Source organism: Mustela nivalis (genome assembly GCF_964662115.1).
Source record: "Mustela nivalis genome assembly, chromosome: 6".
NCBI lineage: Eukaryota > Metazoa > Chordata > Mammalia > Carnivora > Mustelidae > Mustela > Mustela nivalis.
The window spans coordinates 71811456-71828882 of record NC_139025.1 but is presented as its reverse complement, the minus strand read 5'-3'; the positions used below and the strand labels follow the sequence as shown (position 1 = coordinate 71828882).

The 17427-nt window shown below is 47.8% G+C and overlaps 2 protein-coding genes across 8 annotated transcripts; one reads left to right on the top strand and one right to left on the bottom strand.

Moving 5' to 3' along the window:
* The first annotated feature begins 73 nt into the window (after window positions 1-73).
* Window positions 74-6457, top strand: GMPR2 (guanosine monophosphate reductase 2). 7 transcript variants are annotated; one of them, XM_082734524.1, is made up of 10 exons: window positions 74-214; window positions 588-708; window positions 826-945; window positions 3220-3303; window positions 3450-3623; window positions 4363-4444; window positions 4533-4639; window positions 4826-4868; window positions 5445-5604; window positions 5812-6457. In XM_082734524.1, the coding sequence occupies exons 2-10, from the start codon at window positions 622-624 to the stop codon at window positions 5999-6001; spliced, it is 1047 nt and encodes a 348-aa protein (XP_082590650.1). In that variant the 5' UTR covers window positions 74-214; window positions 588-621; the 3' UTR covers window positions 6002-6457. The 7 variants fall into 7 exon arrangements, with proteins under 7 accessions (XP_082590650.1, XP_082590652.1, XP_082590653.1 ...); XM_082734525.1 differs by having other exon boundaries at window positions 76-214; window positions 612-708; XM_082734522.1 differs by having other exon boundaries at window positions 76-214; window positions 612-708; window positions 4533-4868.
* A 381-nt stretch (window positions 6458-6838) lies between these two features.
* On the bottom strand, window positions 6839-10616 carry TINF2 (TERF1 interacting nuclear factor 2). Its single transcript, XM_082734520.1, has 10 exons — window positions 10383-10616; window positions 9065-9949; window positions 8820-8924; window positions 8596-8697; window positions 8407-8514; window positions 8225-8321; window positions 7606-8065; window positions 7448-7515; window positions 7254-7345; window positions 6839-7129 (listed from the first exon to the last, which is right to left on the bottom strand). Exons 2-10 carry the CDS (start codon window positions 9254-9256, stop codon window positions 6998-7000), a joined length of 1356 nt encoding a protein of 451 aa, XP_082590646.1. The 5' UTR covers window positions 9257-9949; window positions 10383-10616; the 3' UTR covers window positions 6839-6997.
* Window positions 10617-17427: the final 6811 nt, after the last annotated feature.

Here is a 17427-nt window from a genome sequence, read left to right as displayed (position 1 = left end):
CCTCGGATCCAACGGCAATCTTCGTGTGTGAACCCTGTTACCCAGAAGGCCTCGCAAGACCGCGGCTGAAACTGGGATTTCCCTATTTCTCCTTTCCCCCCGCAATTGGCGGAACCTGTTGGTGTGGCCCACAAGGCTCAGCGGGGCTGCACGAGGCTAGTTGCTAAGCAAGGGGTACTGTGGTCAACTGCCACCTGAGCCACGGCGACAGGAAGTGAGTACCTCTATTCCGGAAACTAGTTGTGGGAATATCCCCCATTCCTACTCACCCCCAAATCAGCCTCTTACCCCAAGTTGCTCTTTGCAAGGGTGGGAGAAGGAAGAGCAGTGGGGGTAAGGAATGCACATTTTGGGGGTCCTTCACGACTCCATTGCAGTTCTTCTCCCCACTAAATAGTACCTGGGATGGAGATACGTAGAGTAATTGCAACCATGGGACAGATCAGAGGTGACAGTCTCAGCCAATGCCCGACCTTCCATAATTTAAGCGGAGAGAGAGATGGGCACAGCCGTAAGATCTAACAGGGCATTTAGGCCCACGGGGAGATTGGTTCAGATCTCTCCACCTGACTTTTCCTACCTTCCAGTTCTCGGATTTGTTGCTACCCCAGGGTCCCCGCCATGCCTCACATCGACAGTGACATCAAACTGGACTTCAAAGATGTTTTGTTGAGGCCCAAACGCAGTACCCTTAAGTCTCGAAGTGAGGTGAGCCTGCTTTCCTAGCTCCTGGTGGGCCAGGACCAAGACAGATTTCTGGTTCTTGTCCTCATACAATACTCTTTAATTTGATGAATGAAATGCATTTTCCTGTTCATATCTCAGGTAGATCTCACAAGATCCTTTTCATTTCGGAACTCAAAGCAGATGTACACTGGGATCCCCATCATTGCTGCCAATATGGATACTGTGGGCACCTTTGAGATGGCCAAGGTTCTCTGTAAGGTAGGACTTCCCTTATGCAGGTTTTCCTACTGGTGATCAGTTGTGTGAGCTGACTGCAGACATAATTTGCAAACTGCCCCCCCATCAGCTGTGTGGCAGGTAACAGTCAGGATGTTCCAATTTACTATTTAATCCATTTTCTCTAATACTAATGCCCTTATCTGATTAAGTTCAAAGGCACATCTGAATTAGTAAGATTCAAAGCTAAGTTTTACCCCATTTTTCTGATATATAAACATAACTTCCTTTTCTCCCATCCAGCAGTTTATACACCTTGCCAACTCTTCCACCTCCCAGGTCATCCCCTCCAAATCACATTCATCCCTCCCATTATGCCATTGGTCACGATACTGAATACCTACTGTTTTAGTCCAGAAACTAAATACAGCGTGAGCATTCAAAAATTCCTAGCTAGAAGATCCTGGAAAAGTAGCTTATTGATTTTCTTTCATGTCTGCTACCCTTTTTTATTTTTTTAATCATCCTCTTCTTTAAGTCCTAGGTTTCTGGGAATTTCTGGGATGTGCCCAAAATGGAATGTTTTTCTTATGCACAGGTTATTGTTCACTTTGAAAACAGAAGATGCTGCTCCCATCCGTAATATTACCTTCCTCTATACTTATAGCTGAGAAGGTAGATAGTTACTCTGGGCACTCAAAAAACATACGCATTCTTCTGGTTAATCCATGTAGCCCTGGTTGATGGATTCTGCTGCTGCTTGTGGCTCTGTTAGCCTTAAGGACTTCATCTCCCTTTCTCTATTTTCAATCGCCGTAAGTCTCTGTGGAATGTCTTTTGTCATTTCTCTGAGTTTGATAGTTATACGGTTTTAGTACTTTATTGCTGTTTCCGTTTACCAACTGCTTAGGAATCTTCTTGTCCATGGTCTACCTGGTCTGCCCAGCAGAGTTGAGGAATAGTGAATCTGACTTCAGCATTAACAAACGCGCTGATATATGTGGCCCTTGTGGAGACTGTCTTAATACTTTGTGTTGAGATTGGCTTTTCAGTACTACTGATGGGTGTTGAAGAAATCAGATTCTAGAGATAGGGCCAAGTTTCACAGTAATAATAAGGTTGGATACACTCATCTTTTTTTAGATCTCTAACATGGTATGTAATTAGATGTGCCTATCATGTCCCACTATACCAGTACATCTCCAAGATCTACTGACCTCATGGAGTGATTTTTCTTTGTGTATCAACACATTGATGGCAGAGTGTTGTTGAGGAAGTAGAACTCAATACCAGCTTTAGCTAGATGGTGTTGATGAGTGAGTATAGCAATACCACTTCCTTACTGCTGATACATGACTTCCTTGGATTTTTTGTCACTTGCAATATTTGTGCTATCTCTGTCAACTGCTCTTTTGCCTATGTGCATGTCTGCACCTTTAAAGCCTAAGCAGTGGGGCACCTGGCTGGCTCAGTCAGTGGAGCACGTGACTCTTGATCTCAGGGTTGTGAGTTGAAGCCTCACATTGGGGGTAGAGATTATTTAAAATCTTTTAAATAAATAAATATATAAATAATAAGGCACAGGCACCAGCATTTACAGTGGCCTCTGAATGCCTTTTTCTCAAATATTGGGTATTGTTTTGCAACTTGTTGACCCTAGGGAATACGAGTCTGATGAGTTCACTGTATCCTTGAACTTGGTTGACTGAAATAGATGAAATGAAATGGGACTTTTTTGGTTGGTCTGTGTCTCCAAAAAATGTGTCCTTTATTCCAGTGGAGATGGAGAAAGAATGGGGTAGCATCTTATTAGCTCCACTGAGGGCTTACCTTTTGTGAGCATTTAGACTCACTGAATTATTGCTTTTAAGTAGACCAGAAGATACCCCAAAATAAGTGAGTTCAGTACTAGTTTATCATTGGGGGAGGAGCCAAGTCAGTGCAGGCAGACACTGGCTCCGTACAACCTCGTCATGGATCTTTCTTGTCTGCTGCTTGTCCTACTGCACCAACAGCTTGTCTTTGTCACCTTTTAAGTCAGAAGCCCTTACGTGCTGGTAAGTGAAATCCACTCCAGGTGACTCTGTACCTGACCTGTTGGAGCATTGGGCAAGCAATGGCTTATGGTAAAGCCCTACTGGTATTTGTAGGGAGAAAAATGGTTAAACTAAAATCCCAGCTCAACCTGTGGTTTCTTTCAAGTTGCTTTCCAAAGCTTCATCCTTTTTCTCCCTCAGAATACTAAAAAGATCTGTTTCTAGCAAAAGAGACACTAGTATAGTTCTCTCCTTTTTGATGGTTTTTTCTTCTCCCCAGTTCTCCCTCTTCACAGCTATCCATAAACACTACAGCCTCCAGCAGTGGAAAGAGTTTGCTAGCCAGAATCCCGAGTGTCTTGAGGTAATGCTGGTCCTCCCCTGATCCCTTCCTTATCCAGTTTTCCATGCATCTCTTCTGGCTTCCCGGGGACCAACCCTCCCCTTCCCAGCCCCACTGGCTGCTCATTGGGTCACCTGTGACATGCCACTGGCCCTGTCTCTCTCAAGCATTTGGCGGCAAGCTCAGGCACAGGATCTTCGGACTTTGAACAGCTGGAACAGATCCTGGAAGCTCTTCCCCAGGTGAAATATATATGCCTGGACGTGGCAAACGGCTACTCAGAACACTTTGTTGAGTTTGTAAAGGACGTGCGGAAGCGCTTCCCCGAGCACACCATTATGGTACGTTTCTAGTGCCTGTGGCTGGTATGTTCCTCTTCCTTCCACTCTCCTGACACTCCTCTTTGTTTTATGTCGGTTCATTTCTCCTCTGCTGCATTATGATTTTCCTAGCCCACTGACTCACATCACTGGGCAATAATCCATGGTTCCAGGCTTAAGAAGTTTAGTTTGGTTAGTGCAGTTAGCTTTGTCCCTTGACCCAGGCCTCGTGCCTACCTACGGTACATATTCATCTGCCCACTGAGGTGCACTAGAATCACATTAAAGGGGTCGCAGGAAAGCGTTTTATTTGTTTACAAGCTTAGAGGAGTGATGACAAGGCCGCTTTTTCTCTGTAGCATCAAGGGGTCTTTCTGTACTGTCCATCGGAAGTAAATATAGCCGTGCAGGTGGCCATTTAGCTTATAGTATCGCATCTCCCCCTTTCTCTGAAGCCAGAAACTGTATGATGTAATGGCTTAAGGACAGGATATGTTAGGGTCTCTAGGAAAGGATGGGAAGATACATCAGCTCTGGACTTGGTCCAGTTGGACCCCAGCTTTATCCTAGTGCAACAATGATACTGGCCACTCACCCCCTTACCTCAGCTTGGGAAGTAAAGTCCTTGCCCAGTAGAGGAAACCTAGGTACGCTTCTTTGTATTAACGCTGGAAGGTCACAGTCCAGCCATGCTCTGTGTGAGAGCACGCCACCTCCTCTCTGGTTTCCAACCCTAAGAGTGCCCTGTTTTGTGCCTCAGGCAGGGAATGTGGTAACAGGAGAGATGGTGGAAGAGCTGATCCTCTCTGGGGCTGACATCATCAAAGTGGGAATTGGCCCAGGTAAGCTGCTTTACTGGGGTCCTTGGGCTACTGCTCCAGTGGCACACACCCCAGGAGCACTTCACTGTTCCCGTGACGTTCTTCTCAGGCTCCGTGTGCACCACCCGCAAGAAAACCGGAGTGGGGTATCCACAGCTCAGTGCCGTGATGGAGTGTGCAGATGCTGCTCATGGCCTCAAAGGCCACATCATCTCAGTAAGGGCCACAGGCAGGGGAGGGGAGGAGGCTGCCACACCACTGTGTTTCCTGTTGTTTGGAAACTGTGGTAGCAGTGGATCAGGACTCCTGGGTTCCTGTCGGCTTGGAGGTGGGCCGCGGGGACATCGCTCAGAGTGCTTGGGCAGTCCGTGTTCTCTCTTCACAGTGCTCCTTACTTTGCAGGATGGAGGCTGCAGCTGTCCTGGGGATGTGGCCAAGGCTTTCGGTAAGGATGCTGGGAGAGCAGGGAGGGTCCTGTAGAAGAGGATAGGTCACCTCTGAGGGTCAAGGATCAGGCTTGGAAAGGCTGAGAAAGCCATTCACATTCTTTCACAATATGAACTAGTGACCCTGAAGCTGTGGTGTCACTGGGGGCAAGGAAGCAAGGGACTCGACCAGAGTCGATACTCTGGTATCGACTGCCCAAGTGTAGGCCACGGCTATCTGTAATATCCCCTGTACTATTGGACTAAAGTTAGAGACCTTTGCCCTTGGGACACTTGGAATGAGTCTTGTTTAGCTGCACACAGTGAAAAGACCAGAATGAGGGAAAAAAAAAAAAAAACAGAAGCCAGGCAAGGAATCTCCAGAGGCTCTTTGTAAACTCTTGAGGAAATCAAGCCCACTAAGGCATAGAAGCCAGAGCAGAGCAGGCCTGTGTGGGTTGTGGGTCAGCTAGGGAAACAAAAGCAGGAAGATGTTAGACTCATTGTCAGGACTGAGAATTTGGCGTGAGTTGCTTCTGAGGGTGGGCACGTGGGCCACATTTAATTCATCCCCCCCACCTTGTTGACGCTGGCAGGGGCAGGAGCTGACTTTGTGATGCTGGGTGGCATGCTGGCGGGGCACAGTGAGTCAGGCGGTGAGCTCATCGAGAGGGACGGCAGGAAGTACAAGCTCTTCTATGGGATGAGTTCTGAAATGGCCATGAAGAAGTATGCCGGGGGCGTGGCTGAGTACAGGTGGGTGCAAGAGAGCCAGGAGCCGAGGGTTCCTGGAAAGTGTGACTAAGTAGGGTGGTGGCAGAGCTGCTGGCTGCTGGGAGAGGCACGCACGGTTCTGGGAGGAAAAGTGGTGAATTGAGGCTCAATGCCAGACAGCAGGGGAGAGCCATCACTAGGCTTAAGGATTCCAAAAGGAAAGAGTAAGAAGGTTTTTCCTCCTCAAAGGGCCTCAGAGGGAAAGACGGTGGCGGTCCCCTTTAAAGGGGACGTGGAACATACCGTCCGAGACATTCTTGGAGGCCTCCGCTCCACATGCACCTACGTGGGAGCAGCTAAACTGAAGGAATTGAGCCGGAGAACCACCTTCATCCGGGTCACCCAACAGGTGAATCCAATCTTCAATGATGAGAGCTAGACCTGAGCAGCTGTGCCCTCTCATGGCACTAGCCCCTGAGCACAGGGCCTCTCAAGAGGGCTCCTCACCCATCTCAGCCACTGTGGCTATTTCTTACTCAGTCAATTCCTGTCGCCTCCTCACTCCTGAGGGCTCCCGCAATAATACCGTACTCTGTACCCACAGAATGCCCAGGGCACTCACTGGGGAGGAAGCAAGGCAGGCAAGCTGAGAAAATGAAGTAAGACAGTCAAGTGTGAATCTGGGGATTCTCACTCCCAGCATCCTGAGAATTATTAAAAGGAAAAGATGCTGATTCCTCCCTAAGCGTTTAATGGTCTGGGTCTGGAAGAGGGAGGCTCTTGAAATCATGTTTTATTAATGAGCTTCATTAAATAGGATCTCTGAATACCTAAAAAGCCCAAAAGTGTTGCCATATTTTAAATATCTCAATAAAGAGATCCCAAGGACTTTGAAGAGATTCTGGATCTTTCTGCACAAGACTGGCATCTGGGTGCTGCTCCAGGGTAAGTGGAAGTGGAGTTGGCACTGACCCAACTGAGCCAAGGACAGGAAGTACTTTTTCCATGAAGTATCTCCATTGCAGTGCCACCACCTCCAGGTAACCCGATGGCATGAGAGTTTACGAAGTACATTCTGGCATCGGGACACACAGGTATTTTTAGCATAGCAAAGGGAAACTTCCAGACTGTCAACCTTTCTTGGCACACATGAACATTTTCCAGGGGAAGTAAAAAGGCGAAGGGATTCCTCCAGTCCTGGTGAAGCCAGTTCTAAGGAATGACCTACAATGACTTGACATAAGCCTTGACTTCCCTCCCTCACACCAAAACAGTGTTTGAACAAATCCAAATTTTAATTAACAAGGATTACAAAGTAATTTTAGCAAGGTAGTCAGGTCACCCAAGCCCAGGCTTCTGCTTTATTCCCACTAAACTGTGTAGAACTGAGGAACTCCTTCCTCAGGCGGAGAGCAGAGGGAATTCCAGTCCTATCCTAAGTGTCCAGACCTGTCTCTACTGTCAGGGAAGGGACAGACATGGCCCTGGGGCCAGAATTGGGGAGATACTCATAGAAGGTAGGGATCAAGGTGTCAAACTTTGTCTTCTGATAGTTTTCCAGAGACTCCTGCAGAGAAGGGAGCAGGAAGATGCTATCATCATCTCATTCCCTGAGACCTCCATATTCTTGAGCATGTGGATTTCTGTCTCATTCTGCTCAGCCCCTTCCCCAGCTTTCTGTTCCTACTCACCCTTCCTTCCTTCTGGCCATTTTCTTCTTCATCAGAGTCCAAAACCAAGTCCCCTATGGTAATAACAGAGCTGCACAGAGATGGAGGACACACTGCAGGAACGAAACAGATCACAGTACCCTTCTAGGTGAACAGGCCCTCAAGACTCAGCGAGAGAGGAAACTGTCTAGCCCAGTCTGACTCAGGATACTTACATGGCTTCCTGGTCCTAGGAGGGGATAATGACAGTCTCAGGGGGTCCATGGGGCAAACCAAGCAATTCCTGCATTGGGAGCAAGCAAAAAAGATAAGGTGAGGGGAAAGCAGGCCAAAAAATGTCCTGCTAGGAGGGAGAAGCAACTGTTCCACTCACTCTTCTTGCTCTGAAGCAAACACCTCAACTGGGTTCTCTTTCAAAGCCCTTCCCCCCAGCGGCTGGGGTGGACTCTTTGGCTTTCCAGTGGAAGCTGCTCTCATGCCCACAGCATCTGCTGGATCTGCCATGTTTGTCCCATGTTCTTCCCTGTTCTCAGGCTCAGATATTACTTGGGGTGGTGAACCCAGATTCCTAAAGGGGAACAGCATGACTGTGGGGCGCTCCTTATGGCCTCCCTTAGTGGATGCCCATCGGGACTGGATTCTTCGCCGGCCTAGAGGCGCCAGATTGAAGTGGTGGCCAGCCTTAGGTTCTGGGTCCTTCCTGGAGGTTGGTCCTTGAGGGAGGTATGGGCCAGAACTGGCTTCTGGCAAAGGATCGTGATGTGCTAGTTTTAACTGCCGAGGATTCTGCTCCGTGGGCTCTGTCATGCTCACCGAATCGTTAACAGAGCACTCTGAAAAAGAAAACGAAGTTCCTCAGAACAGACAAACACAACTCCATCTAGTTTCTTACAGCTCAGGTCCATGTAACCCTTCTGACAGCCCATCTCAAAAGGTCTCAGGCCTGAACAATCCACCCCCAAGTTCCTAGTTCTCCCAGAGGGTCCTCATACCTGGAAGTGGCCACCCCATGTCCACAGCATACTGGCTCAAGACAGAAGAAGTAGCGATAGAAACTCCAGGCTGCATCCAACTGACCACATCCTGAAGCTGTGGGCAGAGGGAGAGAGGCATGAAGACCACAGTTCTTGATACAGCCATCCCCCACTCTGCCCTTACCTTATCCCAACAAAACCTGCTGTGTCTGCAATGCAGGCAGGGCTTTCTCTAGCTGACACAAATATTCAAAGAACAGCTTTTCCATGGCATCCAGAAAGGGTTCCCCATACTCTTGTTCAAGTTCCTGCAGTGAGGAGAAAAGCAGGTCAGAAGAGGACTAGAGCAATTTTAGCCCCATTATAGCTTCCAAACCAGCCAGTCTCACCTGCACCCTGGAAACCAAGTCCACTGGGGCCTCTGCTAGCTGCTTCACCTCTTGGCAAAAGGTCTCCTGCGCCTCCAAGACCTTCCTCAGATCCTGCTTTGTCTGTTGAGGGTAAGGAAAAGGAGACAACTTAGGGTCACTAGGACCCAGTGGCCAGAAGGAGAATCAACTTTGTAGCACCCAGTGTTAACTGGGGTATAGGGCTTGTTCCAGAGATTACTCACCGCTTTGGGGTCCCGCACTACAGGTCCAGACTCTGGGAAATGGTGATGCAGGGCATTCAGAACCTGGGCCCACGGCCGGCCCTGCTGGATCAACTCCACCACTACCTGTGAAGGGTACTAAACTCACAATCTCCACTTCGGGGCAAGCGCCCTTTTCCAACGAGTCCCAATCCCAAGCGGTTAGACCTCCGCAAGTCCCCTCGTATCCCTTCCCTTTCCCATCCAACTCCTACTAGCTCTAATACCTTGGCCTTCAGACCCATACACAGGCGTTCGTGGTGGCGGTAGCGAACTAAACCAGGGGCAGCAATGCGCAGTGATCGCAGAAACTCTAATACTCGCGGGAAATGCTCCACGCAACGTCCCCTCACGACTTGCCAGCTGGCGGCGGCGGCGAAGCGCAGAGCCGCGGGACCAGCCTCTGGGGGCGTGGCCATGGCCGCGGGCTCTGCCCCGGGGGCAGGCCCTCTGGGTTCCTAGCTCCACTGCGAGGCTTCTCAACTCCGCCTAGGGGCGAAGCTTCCGGCGGCTCTCAGCGGCTGCGCTGTTTCGGTCTGCGCTGGGTACTTCGCGATGCTATCCCTTCCATAGGCCACCGGAGTCCTGGAGGTGTTCAACGCGGGCTGAAGCCTAAATGCAGAAGCTGCCAGCTCCAATGGCACCAGGTTCTCTGTTTTCCACGCCGCCGCCCCCTCAGGCCCGAGGGCTACCTCGCTTCCGGCTCTGCGGCTAGTCTCCCAGCCCCGGAAAAGGGCGGTAATGGAGAGCCAATGGGCTACCGGGCAGGGAGACGTGACGTCGCGTCATAAGGCCACGCCCCAACAGATCGGGCACCTCCCCCGGCCGCGCTCCCTCCATCAGTATCCTCGGGGCGGCGGGGAGTGCTGTTGTAGGGCTTCGTGACCCCTACCTTTCTTCGCGGAGCCTAGAAAGTCATGTCTTTCTCTAAGGCTGGACTTACGTGTCTGGGAAACGAAGAACATGCCCTTCCCCTCTCCATCATCGGCGTCGCTGATGTACGATTCCTTAAATCCTAGCCCGGAAGCTGCGCCTGCAAAGCCTTGCCCGGCGGCACGCCCTCTTCCGTAGAATTCAACTGTCCCTTTTGCAAAACAGTAGAGGGCGCCCACCTTTAAAAAAAAAATACAAAGTTTGAAAAGCTACATCACGTGGTTAACTTGGTTTTCCCAGGATGATGAGACTATAGGTAGTTTTTTGTACTTTTCTGTTTATATAATATATATATATATATATATATATATATATATATATATTCATGTAGTTTTAAAACAAATAAAAACAAGTTTTCCTTTTCGGATTTCTATTATGTGCTTACTCCAGCCAGCCCCTGATGTGATTGACTTGTCTCCTTGTCACCCTTCCTGGTGTCTCCCCTTATTTTCATCACCAAGTACAGAGCCTGGCACACAGTGCATAGTCTTTAAATGTCGGTTGAATGAATTACCCACCCTGACTACCTTATAGGAATGTAGTGGAACTACCATTCTTTCGGACCATCTCACTTCCTAGAGGTAGCGCCCCCTGGATCCTTCCTTGACTCACCCAAGATGAAACTTCTCAGGTGATCCACAGGGACTGCTGGACTGAGAACCGGAAGTTATCTTCCCTTTTAAATTCTGCGCTTCCTCCTGGGCCCTGTAGTTTTGTGCACAGCGCCTCTCCTCACTTGTGAGTGAGAAACCCAGACCACAGCCCTTAACTCACTCCTCCTTCTTCTCCACATCTAATTGTCATCAAGTCTAATCAGTTCTACTTCCTCTGAAACTTTACACCCCACCCCATTTTCATTCTCACTCTATCCTATTTCAGGTGTTCCTGTCTCTCACCCTCCCCACACCCAGCCCACCTCCTTTCTAATTTCTTTACCACATTGCTTCCATCATGAATCTTGTGAAATGCAAAGTTGATCATGCCATTGCTAACTGAAAGCTCTCTCTTACTTTCAAAAGAAAGCCCAGACTCTGAAATAGTCCGAAATAGCCCAAACTCTGGCCAAGCTTCTCTTCAGCCATATTCCTTGCCACTTTGCATGTACGCACCTAGATGCCAGCAAACAGGTTTCATCTTCCAAATATACTATGTTGTCTTACAGGTCTGTGCCTTGCACATACTGGATGATTCCTCTGTCCTCCTTGCCTCTTGGACTTGATCCTTTCTCATCTTCTGTGGTTCATTTGATAACCACCTCCATAAAGCCCATCAGAGTTTTCTTGGAGTCCTCAGTACATCTTTTATCACCACCACTGTTGCAGAAGCTATCTTGTAAGGTGATTGTAAGGACTAAATAAATTAGTAGTTATAAAGCACTTGGAATAGTGCTTGGCTCATAGTAATTACTACATATGTTTGTATTGTTAATGTTTACAAATCCGTCACCCCCATTCAGGGGGTGCCTGGGAAGAGCTGGTTCCTTTCTTGTACATTCAGCACTTTGTTCATATATTTACAGCTAATACAACCAGCCCCTTTTTAAGTCTTCTTTTTACTGCCTTAGGAGCCCATTGTCTTGGAAGCTGTCTTAAATCCAAAGGTTCAAGAAGACAAGTGGTCAGAGCTCCAAACTTTGGCCATGTAGTCTCATGGCCACTGCTGGCACAAGAAGAGTCTTGGCACAGAGATCATGGGGAAAATACAGCCGAGAAGAAAAATAGAAGGTGGCTGTCCTCAATCCTTTCTGTGCATAGGAGTCCGCCCCTTATTGAGCTTGTTAAAACACACATTTCTTGGCCTCTGCTCTGGTTAGTGAGGTCTACACTGGAGCCCGGAAATCTGTTTTCTTTTCTTTTCTTTTCTTTTCTTTTTTTTTAAGATTTTATTTATTTATTTGACAAAGATCACAAGTAGGCAGAGAGCCAGGCAGAGAGAGAGGGGGAAGCCGGCTCCCTGCTGAACAGGGAGCCTAATGCAGGGCTTGATCCCAGGACCCCAAGATCATGACCTGAGCCTTAACCCACTGAGCCACCCAGGAGCCCCAGAAATCTGTATTTTTTTTAAAAAAAGATTTTATTTATTTATTTGACAGAGATCACAAGTAGGCAGAGAGGCAGACAGAGAGAGGGGAGGAAACAGGCTCCCCACGGAGCAGAGAGCCCGATGCGGGGCTCGATCCCAGGACCCTGGGATCATGACCTGAGCTGAAGGCAGAGGCTTAACCCACTGAGCCACCCAGGCACCCCAGAAATCTGTATTCTTACCATCTCAGTTGATTCTAATATAAGTGTCTAGAGACTAGACTTGAAGAATCCTGGGGTAAGGGAAAAGTTTCAGTCAAACCAAAACCAAATCCTCCAAGTCACCCAAAGGAAAATTTCCATGTAGAAGTGAACTATACAAAGGGTATTGACTCTCTGTCTCTGACCATTGCCTTCCCCTGCAGTTTCCTCTCTCTGGTGAAGGACCCCTGTCCCTGTGGATGGCACCCAATTGGAGTTCTCCACAAACCTGAGACCTGGGGGTTCTCCTATTACTGCTCCTCTCCTCCCTCCACCCAGACACACCCATACCTCCCCAAGTACTGTGCACTTTATCCCCCAGATATTCCTCCAAGCTTTCCACTTCTGTCTCCAGCACCACCCTTCTGGCCCAAACTACTTACCATCTCTAGCATAAACGACTACAACTGCCTTCCAATCAGTGTCTGCAACCACTCCGGCCTTGCTCCAATCTATTCTTGACACCACAGGTGGAGTCATCTGTTCAAAACACAACCTGGTCACGTCAACTCCAATTCCTTAATGCTTTCAAAGGCTTCCCACTGCCCTAGGGCAGACAAAGATCCCTAATCTGGCCTATGAGGCTCCACAAGGCATGGTTGGCCCTGTGCTCCTCAACTCCACATCCTTCACTCTGCCCTTTGCCCTTGCTGCCTTAGCTACACCATCTTTCTTTGTCTTGTTTACTCTTCCAGACTCCCTTCCACCTCAGGATCTTTTCACAGGCTATTCCTTTGATCCGCAGTGATCTCCCATCCCTCTCCCTTCTCTCTCCCCCTCCCTTCCCTAGATATCCTGCGGGGTCACCATAAAAGTTTGCCTAAGGACCACCACCATGTCAGATCAGTGCCTTTAGTGTTAACTTCAAAGTTATTTACTCTACTTTATTTCATGCAGTTACTCTCTTTCTTTCTCAGGCTGCAAGCTCCATAAGGCAAGAGCTAGGATTGTCCTGTGCTCTGGCACTTAGTCCATTGCTTGGGACACATCACTGAATATTTCTTAAATGGGTAAAATAATGGGTCCATTAGCCACTACCATGGCTGGACCCTGCCAGTCAGAGTCTTCTGTAAAATTCTGGTTCACCTGTGGACAAAAATTCTCTTTCCAAAAAGAACCTTAGAATGGCCGAAGGTAGCCATTATTTTTAAAAATTAACTTTATTTAAAATAAAGTACAATCACTGTGGTCTTTTTCATAAATCTGGGAAGCATTTATAAGTCACATCTTGTAAACTTTTGTTTTTATATTTGTGATTAACTCCATCTGGTGTATTATCAGGAAAATAAAATCTTCCTTTTGATGTCTTTACTTCTTGCAGAATTTTCAAGCAGTCCATCCTAAAGAGCCAGCCTTCCAGCTTCCATGATTATTTGGGGGAGATTTATGCTTTCCACAGGGTCTGTCATACTTCTTCCACCCATTCAATGTCCCCTTAGAAAATCAGCCACAGAGGGGCATGTGGGTGGCTCAGTTGGTTAAGCACCTGCCTTCAGCTCAGGTCATGATCTCAGCGTCCTGGGCTGGGATCAAGCCCCGAGTCAGGCTCTCTGCTCAGTAGGGAACCTGCTTCTCCCTCTGCCTGCTCTGCCTGCCACTTCCCCTGCTTGTGCTCGCTCTCGCGCTCTCTCTCTATCTTTGACAAATAAATAAAATCTTTAAAAAAAGAAAATCAGCCACATAGGTTGGTACCTGAGCTCTCAGGCTTTGACACCCAGTCCAGACTGCTCCCTGGACCAAGGGGCTGCAGGAGATTCTAGCATTGGCCACAAGCTTTGCCAAATGAAACCCACTCAGCTAGGGTTCAGGGACCCTCAAGGCTCGGACAGTTCTCAGAGCCTAGGATGGGCCCCTTCTCTGCTATTAGGCCTCAGCTGAAGCTACCACAGTCCACACTAATGTTCCTAATTTTAAATCTTGGGGCAGAAGTGATTAAAGAGAATTCTGGTTCTTTATACTCAGGAAACCCTGGGCTATTGAGGCAAAAAGTCCATCTCCTCCCTAGTGGTCATCTTTGTATACCAGGTGTCCCAGGAGAAACAAAACAGGTCACCAAGATACTCAGACAATGACTGCTTCATCAGTCCAGGGGCACCAACTAGGAGAGCAACCCTAGTGGATTTCCTAAAAGCGAGATTAAGGATACCTTCTTTTTATTAAAAATAAGGTGGGGGGCAACTGGGTGGCTCAGTGGGTTAAAGCCTCTGCCTTCGGCTCCGGTCATGATCCCAGGTTCCTGGGGGCGAGCCCCGAGTCGGGCTCTCTGCTCAGCGGGGGGCCTGCTTCCTCTCTCTCACTCTGCCTGCCTCTCTGCCTACTTGTGATCTCTGCCTGTCAAATAAATAAATAAAATCTTAAAAAAAAAATAAGGTAGGGATTGCCTGGTTGGCTCAGTTGGTTGAGTGTTTGACTTTTTATTTTATTTTATTTTATTTTATTTATTGGAGAGAGAGAGAGAGAGAGAGAGAAAGAGAGAGAGAGAATGAGCAGGGGGAGGGGCAGAGGTGAGGCAGAAGCAGGCTCCCTGCTGAGCAGGGAACCCAACAGAGGGCTCCAACCTAGGACCCTGGGATCATGACCTGGACCAAAGGCAGATGCTTAACCAACTGAGCCACTCAGCAGCCCCAAGTCTGTGTTTGCCTCTTGATTTCAGCCTAGGTCATGATCTCAGGGTCATGGGATGGTGTATCAGACTTCAGGCTCAGCCTGGATTCTGCTCGTCCCTCTTCCTCCCCCTGCAAAATTAATTAATTAATTCTTAAAAAAAAAAACAAAAACCCACTCTGTAATATAAAGAAAGAGGTCAAGGAAATAGCCATATAAATAAACATAAACACACATAAAGTTGGTTTCCTTGGTATAGTCTTCTGAGGTACAGTCCCAGTAGGAGTCTGCACTGATGGTTATTACTCAGCCCGCCAGGTACCCATTTAGGTATCCCACAGGTGCTCTTTCCTAGAGCTGGTCTAGTCACCCATCATACATTCTTCTCCCAAATGCCTCAAAACACAGTCCACTGCTCCCCCCAGCTCCCAGGCTCCCCTTCACAGTTCAACCTACTTCCTCATCCATTCAGCAGATAACTTGCGGAACACCTGCTGCATGTCACCGACTGAATCAGCCTTAAGTAAGAGAGGGAGGTCTCTGTCCTCACGATGATGTTCTAGTAGACGGGACCTAGAGGCCTGCAGCCAGAGCACAGTAGTCACGACACCAGGGATTCTAATGCCCACCTCCACAGAATTAAAGGAGATGCCCCTCTAGAGCCCCCAGCTGGAGCTTAACCCATTGTGGGAGCTCAGTATGTACTTGTTTCTTTCTCTCCAGCTGTTTGGAGAACAGAATTGCCTTGCCATTTTTTGTGTTTCTGTATTTCTTTTTGAGGATATGGCGCATTTTTGAGCTCTAATAAACACAGGGAACCAGGGTAAAATGAATAAATGTGAAGCAAGTTACAAAGTTATTAGAAATCTTAAGCTCTCACATTTTCTCCCAGGTGTTCAATTAAAAAAAAGATACTGTTGTGTTGCTGCTCCAGCTTTCTGGAAACTATTAAAAAAATGTATCCACCACCTTAAATATGCTCTAACCCTTTACCCAAAAATTCTCACTCTAGGGTTTTTTTTTTTAAAGGGAAATTAAAAAATAAGCACAAAGATATATGTGTTTGAATAAGAATATTTATGCATGTAATAGCAGAACATTGCAAAGACTTAAACTTCCAGGAAGAAGGGATTAATTTAAAAAATCAGGTCATCCTATGGGACTGAATTTGTTTATTTGTTATTAAAAATGGGAAAACTTGGGGTGCCTGAGTGGCTCAGTGGGTTAAGCCTCTGCCTTCAGCTCAGGTCATGATCTCAGGGTCCTGGGATCGAGTCCCGCATAGGGCTCTCTGCTCAGTGGGGAGCCTGCTTCCCCCTCTTCTCTGCCTGTGATCTCTCTGTCAAATAAATAAAATCTTTTTTAAAAAATGGGAAAACTTTTAAAATAAAATAAATAAAAACATTGGGAAGCCACTGGAGTTTACTCCATAAATTCAAGGAACAATTAAAGGTCACATCTTGCAAGCTGCTGCCTTTAAATTTTAAGGAGCAAACACCTCTTGCACTGCTTGGTGCTAGGCCCTGTTCTGGGTCTTGGGGCTGTGGAACTGAGACACAGAAGGTCTCAGTTCTTCCAGAACTCACATTTCAGAGAAAAGGGACAATTTAATAATCAGGAAAACACCCCAGTGTCCAACAATGAATGCTAGGCAGGACATGAAACAAAATAGGATGATAAAGAGACCAGGGGCCAGGAAAATAATCAGATGGAAGGTCAGGGAAGAGCTCCCTGACAAAGTGGCCTGTGAGCTGAGACCTGGATAACAGGGCAGGACTGGCCTTGCAAGTTGGGGGCAGTGTTCCTCCAGAAGGAAAAGCAGAGGCCAGGCCTGTAGAAGGTTTTGAGCAGAGGACTGACTGGATTAGATTTGCCCTGCCATTCCAGCTGCTATGTGCAGAACAGAGGACCAGAAGGCAAGAGCGGAAGTGGAGGAAATGATCAGGAGGCTGGGGAACAACCCAAATGAGAGCTGAAGGCAGCTGCATGCAGCACCTGGGAAGGGAAGAGGAGATGAGGACCAGTCAGATTCTGAACAGCTCTATATGGAGATAGACCATCAAGGTCCACTGGTCCACTGGATGTGGGATGTGAGAGAAGGAAAGCCAAGAGTGACTCCAAGATTTGGGGCCCATGAAACTTGGAAAGATGGAGTTGCCAGTTGCTGATAGAGGGGATACCACAGGATGTAGGCTGCAGGAGGTCTGGAGTTCAATCTTGGACACATACCACGAGGGGCATCTATGAGATATCCAGTAGATGTGCTGAGAAAGCAAGAGATAAGCAAGTCTGAAGTTCAAGGAAAACAGATACAATGTGGGAGTCCAGCAGTCTTTACAACCAGGAGACTGGTAGGGCTCACCGAGGCAGTGTGTAGCTGGTTGGGGGGGGTACCTGGGTGGGGGCTAAGTCACTTCAACACCCCAAGGCTCAGCCGGGGCCGCAGGAGGACCAGGAGGAAGGCCTGGAAGCCAAGACCACTGTCCAGTGTAAACATGATGTTTTGGGAAAATATTTAATGCTGGGGGAAAATGCTTATCCCAGTTACATGGCGGGGAGGGATGGGAAACAGCATATAAAACACAATGTTAACAACTATTTTCTGTACCTGGTGGTAGCTGAGGCTTCTTGTCTCCTTCTTTACAATCTTCTGTATTCTTTCAATTCTCAACATTGAACATGTATTTCTTTTGTAAAAATTCTTAGATGAGGACATTTGAAAACAAATATTGGAAAGTGGTTTTTTGCTGCTCAGAGAGAATGCCAGCCTA

What these genes read in the sequence shown, in the direction of transcription:
- TINF2 (XM_082734520.1), bottom strand. Translation starts at nt 9,256, where the DNA reads ATGGCCACGCCCCCAGAGGCTGGTCCCGCGGCTCTGCGCTTCGCCGCC. An exon ending in ACTTGGTTTCCAGGGTGCAG is followed by an intron (nt 8,515 to 8,595) that starts GTGAGACTGGCT and finishes TCCTCACTGCAG; the next exon opens with GAACTTGAACAAGAGTATGG. An exon ending in ATGGCCAGAAGGAAGGAAGG is followed by an intron (nt 7,130 to 7,253) that starts GTGAGTAGGAAC and finishes CCTTCTCTGCAG; the next exon opens with GAGTCTCTGGAAAACTATCA.
- GMPR2 (XM_082734522.1), top strand. Translation starts at nt 622, where the DNA reads ATGCCTCACATCGACAGTGACATCAAACTGGACTTCAAAGATGTTTTG. An exon ending in TCCCCGAGCACACCATTATG is followed by an intron (nt 3,624 to 4,362) that starts GTACGTTTCTAG and finishes TTTGTGCCTCAG; the next exon opens with GCAGGGAATGTGGTAACAGG. An exon ending in GGGGGCGTGGCTGAGTACAG is followed by an intron (nt 5,605 to 5,811) that starts GTGGGTGCAAGA and finishes TCCTCCTCAAAG; the next exon opens with GGCCTCAGAGGGAAAGACGG.